We start from the raw sequence: 8,249 nt of genomic DNA on the forward strand, positions 1-8,249 counted from the left end.
GCTCTCTATGGTGAGTGTGTTTGTTGCATGTTATGTAAAGCAGGATTTTGTTTCCGCAGCAGCCTCCACAGCAGGCTTTAAAGATTTGTTTTACACACTGTATATTCAACACGTTCTGAAGTTATTTGACATTTTAGTATTGTGTGTGTGTGTATGAGTCTGTGTGTGCATGAGTGTGTGTGCATGTGTGTGTGGGTGTATGAGTCTGTGTGTGCATGTGTGTGTGTGTATGTATGTGTGTGTGCGTGTGTGTATGAGTGTGAGTGCATGTGTGTGAGTGCATGTGCATGTGTGTGCATGTGTGTGCGCATGCATGTGCATGTGTGTGTGAGTGTGTATGAGTCTGTGTGCATGTGCGTGTGTGTGTGTGAGTGTGTGTATGAGTCTGTGTGCATGTGCACGTGTGTGTGTGTGTATGTGTGTGTGAATGTGTGTGTGAATGTGTGTATGAGTCTATGTGCGTGTGTGAATGTATGTGCATGTGTGTATCATGTGTGTGTATGTTTGTGTGTGTGAATGTGTGTGTATGAGTGTGTGAGTGTGTATGTGTGTGAATGTGTGTATGTGTGAGTGTATGCGTCTGTGTGTGTGAGTGTATGTGTATGAGTCTGTGTGTGTGAGTGTGTATGAGTGTGTATGAGTCTGTGTGTGTGTGTGAATGTGTGTATGAATCTGTGTTTGTGTGTGTGTGTGTATGAGTGTGTGTGTGTGTGTATGTATGTGTGTGTGAGTGTATGAGTCTGTGTGTGTGTGAGTGTATGAGTCTGTGTGTGTGTGTGAGTGTATGAGTCTGTGTGAGTGTATGAGTCTGTGTGAGAAGTGTGTGTGTGTATGAGTGTGTGTGTGTATGTGTGTGTATGAGTGTGTGTGTGTATGAGTGTGTGTGTGAATGAGTGTGTGTGTGTGTGTGTGTGTGTGTGTGTGTGTGTGTGTGTGTGTGTGTGTGTGTGTGTGTGTGTGTGTGTGTGTGTGTGTGTGTGTGTGTGTGAATGAGTGTGTGTAATCAACAAATAACAAATAGCACAAATAATAGTATTTTGTAGTTCAGTGCTTATTTGTTATGTTTAATAGCCTGATGGCTGTCATTAAGAAGCTGTTCCTCAATGTAGATGTTACAGTTTTCAGTTTAGAAAAGTCGGACGTGACTCCAGAAGTTGGGCATCAGTCAGTCCACAAGCCGTGAGAGTCAGTCAGTCCAAAGGCCATGAGTTAATCCCAAGGCAGTGAGTCCAGAGGTCATGAGTAAGTCACTCACCACCTCCACCCCCCCCCCCCCTCTCCACTGACATCTCCCACCTCAAGATGCTGCACTCCGCCTGGCTATAGGATGCACCCCCTCTGGCCCCCTACTGAAACCGTGCACATCCCCTGCTGGAGGACACATCCCCCTTTCTCATCAGCTCACGAGAGCCCCCGCCTGAAGCTGTGCCCCTCCCTTGGCTGCACGACGTTTACCACCCCCTCCCCACCCTGACAGCCCCCACCTCAAAAACATGTTTTGCACAAATTGCCTTTAGGCTGATTTTTTGACATCATGTCAGGAAAAGGGACAAAAAGAACTGCAGGTTGGTCAAAGCAGCGGGCAGTGGAGTATCGAGCTGCAACAAGACTGAGAAGGGAATGAGAGACCGAAGAAGAAACATCTCAACGTCTCGCAGATGACTGAGAAAGAAGACAACGAAGAAAGGATCAAGAGGCGGAACCAAAAAGAGCCGACCGTTTTGATAATCAACGAGAAAGAACGCAAAGCACACGGGTTGATGAAGAGATGCCACGAATAGTGAGCATATCAAGGATCGACAAGAAAGAACACAAAGAAGGGATGAAGAGATACAACCAAAAATAACTCAATGTATGTATGATCAACAAGACCACAATGCTGTAGGGATGAAGACACACCACAAAGACAAAGTGTGCGTCTCAAGCATGAACGAGAAAGATCGCAAGAGACGGAAGATTAAAAAAAATAAAAGACTGGCTGAACAGCAGGTCAGAGATACAACAAGACAAAATGCACAGCTGGTAAGGAGAAATCTTTCTTCTGATGTTGGTCAAATGACAAAGGTTTGCCCTCACTGTCGAGCGTCCCGTTTCTCTGGAGAAACCGCCAACTTTTGCTGCATGAATGGTCAAGTGAACATTGCTCCTGTGCAGGCACTGCCTGATGAACTCATGAGATTGTAACTGTTGACACTCCACAAGCAAACGAGTTCAGAAGGCATATTAGACAATACAACTGTTTATTTCAACTGACCTCTTTCGGTGCCAAGTAAGTGGTGCCACCCGGATGGAATCCTTCAGTGATCATTCAAGGCCAGATTCATCATTAAATTGGTTCGTTGATGCCTGACCCAGACCAACAAAGTCGATTCTTGCAGATCTATTTTATGGACCCCCAAGATAGTATTAAATTGCGAATGTGTATACTGAAAATGCTGGTATTCAAAGGGAAATTGTTGCAATGCTTGAACGCATGATAAGACAAAACAACCCTTACTTTGAAAGACTTACAATGGCAAAGGAAATAATTCGAGGTTTACCAGAGGCATCATAGATCGAAATCACCGGCCAGCTTTGGAACATGAACGGCAGTTTAACGCACAAATTGCCAACGAAGTTGCTGTCATAATACCAAAAGATAATGACCCTCTGGCAACATCACGGCACATTGTGTTGAAAGAAAGAGGAGGAGGCCTGCAAACCATTTCAGAGTCTCATAGGTCGTATGATAGTTTTCAATACATCCTTTTCATTCTACATGGAGATGATGGATGGCATTACCAACTCCAAATGAGAAACCGCAGGAAATTGTCAGCAATGCGATATTATGCCTGATCATGAATCGTGATAATGAATTCAATCACCTTTTGAGAGGAGGACGACACTTTCAACAATATGTCGTCGATATGGCCGCGAAGATTGAGGCAGAGAGATTAAATTATTTTCGTATGAATCAAGCATCGTTGAGATCAACAACTTACAAAGGCCTTATGGATGCATTAAACGATAATGATGATTTGTAAAACATCGGAAGGCGCATCATCCTCTCTTCGATATTTGTCGTTGGACCAAGACACATGATGGAACGATCCAGGACGCCATGATGTACGATCGGAAGTATAGCAAAGCTTCATTCTTCATTACCATGACTTACAGTCAGAACTGGAGCGAGATCCGACAGTCCCTCTTTCACAGTCAGCAGCCGTGTGATATACCAGATTTGATTGCAGTATTTGATCTGAAAAGGAAGATATCCATCAAGTACGTCACTGGACCAAATGGCCTCTTTGGCAACTGTATTGCCTTTGTCTCCACTGTGGAATATCAGAAGAGAGGCCTGCCTCATTTGCACTGTCTGCTGTGGCTTGACGAAGCAACTAAGCCAAGACCAAATGATTTTGACACGTTTGTGCGCGCTGAAATACCAGACCCGCAAGTTGATCCTGAGCTGCATGAATTGGTTCTCAAGCACATGATTCATGGACCGTTCTGCAACCACGCCTCTCCATGTTGGAAGAAAGGAACATGTAGTAAGAGATTCCCAAAGCCATTTATCGCGAGCACAAGGTGTGGACATAATTCAAGTTCAAGTTCAAGTTCAATTGAGTTTATTGTCATGTGTCCCTGTACAGGACAATGAAATTCTTGCTTTGCTTAAGCACATAGTAGGCATTTACTACAAAACAGATAAATGTGTCCATATACCATGATATAAATATATACACACATGAATAAATAAACTGGTAAAGTGCAAGTGACAGAAAGTGGTTATTAATAATCAGAGTTTTGTCCGAGCCAGGTTTAATAGCCTGATGGCTGCGGGGAAGTAGCTATTCCTGAACCTGGTTGTTGCAGTCTTCAGGCTCCTGTACCTTCTACCTGAAGGTAGCAGGGAGATGAGTGTGTGGCCAGGATGGTGTGGGTCTTTGATGATACTGCCAGCCTTTTTGAGGCAGCGACTGCGATAAATCCCCTCGATGGAAGGAAGGTCAGAGCCGATAATGGACTGGGCAGTGTTTACTACTTTTTGTAGTCTTTTCCTCTCCAGGGCGCTCAAATTGCCGAACCAAGCCACGATGCAACCGGTCAGCATGCTCTCTACTGTGCACCTGTAGAAGTTAGACAGAGTCTTTCTTGACAAACCGACTCTCCGTAATCTTCTCAGGAAGTAGAGGCGCTGATGTTCATATGCTCTATACAGAAGATCTCCAGACATGGGAGGATTTCAGGGATATCAAGAAGGACACCAGCATCGACCTATCACTTATGATTGGGTGGTGCCCTATAATGCTGAACTATTGAAGTTGTTCAAATGTCACATCAACGTTGAGATATGCTGCTCTATAAATTCAGTCAAATACGTCATCAAGTACACCATGAAGGGAAGTGATCACGCATCTTTTAGAGTTCACAGGGATGACGAAATTTCACAGTACTTGACTGGCAGATACATTGGTCCATCAGAAGCAGTGGCATTAATCCTTGAATTTCCGACTCCTGAGAGACACCCTGCTGTCTTTCGACTCCAGGTACATCTACTAGGACAACAACGAGTCGATGTTGCTGAACACGGGACCAATGGTCATATGCTGAGAACGACTTTAACTGAATTCATGGCATTGTCTTCTCAAGAGCCATTTCCAAGAACACTCGACTGTGCTGATGTTCCCCGACTTTACACATGGAACATAAAGAGATGGCAAAGAACGAAGGCCGAGAAGAGAGTACAAGATCATCCACGTATTTTTTAAGCTAACGTTCTGGGACGAGTGTATACCGTGTCTCCAAAATGTGGTGACCTCTACTACTTGAGACTGATTCTCCATCACATAAAAGGGCCAGTATCCTTTGATTCATTGAAAACACACGATGGACAAATTTATCCTGTTTTCAAAGATGTCTGCAGACAAAGAGGTTTGTTGCAGACTGACGATCATTGGCAACAAACAATGGAAGATGCTGACAACACAAGACTCCCCAGTGCAATGAGAGATTTGTTTGTTGTTTTGTTGACAAATACTGAGATCAACAATACTCGACAATTATAGGATCACTTCAAGAATTCAGTGTCTCAAAATTACCTTGAAAAAGAACGGAGAACAATGATTGATCCTAATATCGTGATTGAAGAGAAGCATCATGATCAAGCTCTGTTGTATATTCAAGACATCCTTGAAAAGGAATCTCCCTTCAATGTTTTTCATTGACGCACCAGGCGGAACAGGAAAAACATTTATCACCAATTTGAACTTCTCCAAAGTTAGAGGTCAATGTGATGTGGCTATTGCTGTAGCATCCTCTGGGATAGCAGCTACATTAATGCCTGGTGGAAGAACTGCATATTATCGATTCAAGATACCCATCCAAGTGGCTGAGGATACAATCTGCAACATCGAGAATAACTCTAAGGCGGCACATTTCATGAGGCAATTGAAAGTAATTGTTTGGGATGAATGTCCCAAACAAAATAAAGCATGATCCCCCACCCACCCCCCCACCCCCACTCTCTCTCGGGGATGTCTGAGTGAGGAAAGGAAGGAGGTCTGGGCACCCTCTGGTCCTCCGACTGCAGCGCACCCAGTCTATTTATTGAAGGCCACGGTGCAACACCTCCCTGGCGGCGGGAGGTCGCGGTGCACCTGTCCACGTTCCCCACACACGCTGCCGGACCCGCTGATTTACTGCAGCACTCTGTGACCTTCTTCCCATGATGCGTTTCACCCCCCAGGTGACTCAGCGCCAATCACCGGCGGTCCCCCTCGAATTGGGGGTGACATCAGGGCGCCGGTCGTGCTGGCTGGCAGACGGGCAACTCGACGCGGTGCCCGGATGCTCGGCCACACTGGTCAGTGCGCAGCCCCTACATCTGCCCTGCCCTCCTCCCCCCCCTCACCCCCTTCCCCTCACTTCCACCATCCTCATTCCCCTTCCCCACTTGCTTCCACACCATCTCTCTCCTCCTTCCCGCATCCCTTTCCCCCCTCACACCTTTATCTCCCCCCTCACACACCCCGCTCCCCTCATCCCCCCCCCCCTTGCCCTCTCCCCCACCCACCCCCCTCACCTTCAAGCACTTGTAATGTTCACGTGTTAGTAATGTCCTGTTTACCAGTTTGTTGACCCTCTGTGTTCCCCTCCTGCAGGGTTTTGGATCCATTGCTGCGGACTGAGAGATGGGGACATGAGCGGCTATTGACGGCGGCCATGGTGCCGGTGAGCCCCCCATCTGCTTGGTGTGCGGGCTGAGTTTCGAGAGACTGATCTTCGATGGAGGACCACTTGATGGGGCACAACAAGGGGAAGCGTTATGAGTGCAACGTGTGTGGGAAGGCCTGGCAGAGCCCGAACCATCTGGAGCCCCACCGGCGGGTGCACACGGGAGAAGGCCCCTTCGACTGCTCAGAGTGCGGCAAGAGCTTCATCCGCTACTACAGACTGCTGCGGCACAACCGCGAGCACTCAGGCGAGAGGGCCCTTCAGCTGCTCCGACTGCTGCAAGAGCTTCAAGACGATGCATGAGCTGAAGATGCAGCTGCGAGTGCACACGGGCGAGAAGCTCTTCAGCTGCTCCACCTGTGGCAAGAGCTTTGCCCGGTTGTCGGGGCTGGGGCTGCACCGGCGGGTGCACAGCAGTGAGCGGTCCTTCACCTGCTCCGGCTGCGACAAAGGCTTCAAGTCGTCGTCGGACCTGTTGATGCACAGGCAGGTCACGGTGCAGCCGGTCTGCGGCCACAATCACCACGATGCCCGTGGCCAGGGGTCTGAGTCCATCACCTCCCCCACAAAGGCCACCAGCTTGGCACTGGTCACGGCACCCCGATCCGGCCTGCTGGAGGCTGCCTTTGTGGGGGAGGTGATGGGCCGGTACTTCTCTCTGGTGAAGGCGAGGGTGGAGGCGGCAGTCCCTGGCAACACCGCGGCCACTCGGCAAGGACGGCAGCGGACTGACCGATCTCCTCGCCACTCTCTCCACCACCATCCTCAACCAGATCAAGGTCGTGCTGGCATCCGTACATCTGAATTTCAAAATCCATGTAGAAATCTCATGCCTATCACATCCGAACTGTAATTATCAGCCATCACCTGCTATAAACCCAGCTACATTTGTACCACTGCCAGCGGAAGAATGCGACCATGATTGTCTGTTACTTGTAGAAGCAGCTGCCACTCCCCGGCTGGACTTACAGTCATCCAATTGATAAAACAATTATAATGGGTGACTTCAATCTACATATAGATTGGGTGAATCAAATTGGCGGGGGTGCTGAGGAAGAGGATTTCTTGGAATGTATGCGAGATAGTTATCTAAACCAACATGTAGAGGAACCAACAAGAGAGCAGGCTATTCTAGACTGGGTATTGAGTAATGAGGAAGGGTTAGTTAGCAGTCTTGTTGTGCGTGGCCCCTTGGGCAAGAGTGACCATAATATGGTTGAGTTCTTCATTAGAATGGAGAGTGACATTGTTAATTCAGAAAGAACGGTTCTGAACTTAAACAAAGGTAACTTTGAGGGTATGAGACGTGAATTGGCCAAGATTGACTGGCAATTAGTTCTAAAAGGGTTGACGGTGGATATGCAATGGAAGGTATTTAAAGACTGCATGGATGAACTACAAAAATTGTTCATCCCAGTTTGGCAAAAGAATAAATCAGGGAAGGTAGTGCATCCGTGGATAACAAGTGAAATCAGGGATGGTATCAACGCAAAAGATGATGCGAGGACTGGGAGAAATTCAGCAGAGGAGGACAAAGGGCTTAATTAGGAAAGGGAAAATAGATTATGAAAGAAAACTGGCAGGGAACATAAAAACTGACTGCAAAAGTTTTTGTAGATATGTGAAGAGAAAGAGATTAGTTAAAACAAATGTAGGTCCCTATTCAGTCAGAAACAGGCGAGTTGCTCATGGGGAACAAGGATATGGCGGACCAATTGAATAACTACTTTGGTTCCATCTTCACTACGGACGACATAAATAATCTGCCGGAAATAGCAGGGGACCGCGGGTCAAAGGAGATAGAGGAACTGAGTGAAATCCAGGTTAGTCGGGAAGTGGTGTTGGGTAAATTGAATGGATTAAAGGCCGATAAATCACCAGGGCCAGATAGGCTGCATCCCAGAGTACTTAAGGAAGAAGCTCCAGAAATAGTGGATGCATTAGTGATAATTTTTCAAAACTCATTAGATTCTGGAGTAGTTCCTGAGGATTGGAGGGTAGCAAACGTAACCCCGCTTTTTAAGAAGGGAGGG

General features: G+C 47.1%; 1 protein-coding gene across 1 annotated transcript; it reads left to right on the top strand.

The window, feature by feature from the left end:
- The first annotated feature begins 390 nt into the window (after positions 1 to 390).
- Positions 391 to 7,069, top strand: LOC116969027 (gastrula zinc finger protein XlCGF48.2-like). Its single transcript, XM_033016000.1, has 2 exons — positions 391 to 401; positions 6,219 to 7,069. The coding sequence occupies exon 2, from the start codon at positions 6,308 to 6,310 to the stop codon at positions 7,067 to 7,069; it is 762 nt and encodes a 253-aa protein (XP_032871891.1). The 5' UTR covers positions 391 to 401; positions 6,219 to 6,307.
- The last annotated feature ends 1,180 nt before the right edge of the window (positions 7,070 to 8,249 follow it).

This window comes from Amblyraja radiata, assembly GCF_010909765.2.
Source record: "Amblyraja radiata isolate CabotCenter1 chromosome 42 unlocalized genomic scaffold, sAmbRad1.1.pri SUPER_42_unloc_2, whole genome shotgun sequence".
In the NCBI taxonomy this organism is placed as follows: domain Eukaryota; kingdom Metazoa; phylum Chordata; class Chondrichthyes; order Rajiformes; family Rajidae; genus Amblyraja; species Amblyraja radiata.

Excerpts from the sequence above, each read along its gene's own strand:
- LOC116969027 (XM_033016000.1), top strand. The coding sequence starts at position 6,308 with ATGAGTGCAACGTGTGTGGGAAGGCCTGGCAGAGCCCGAACCATCTGG.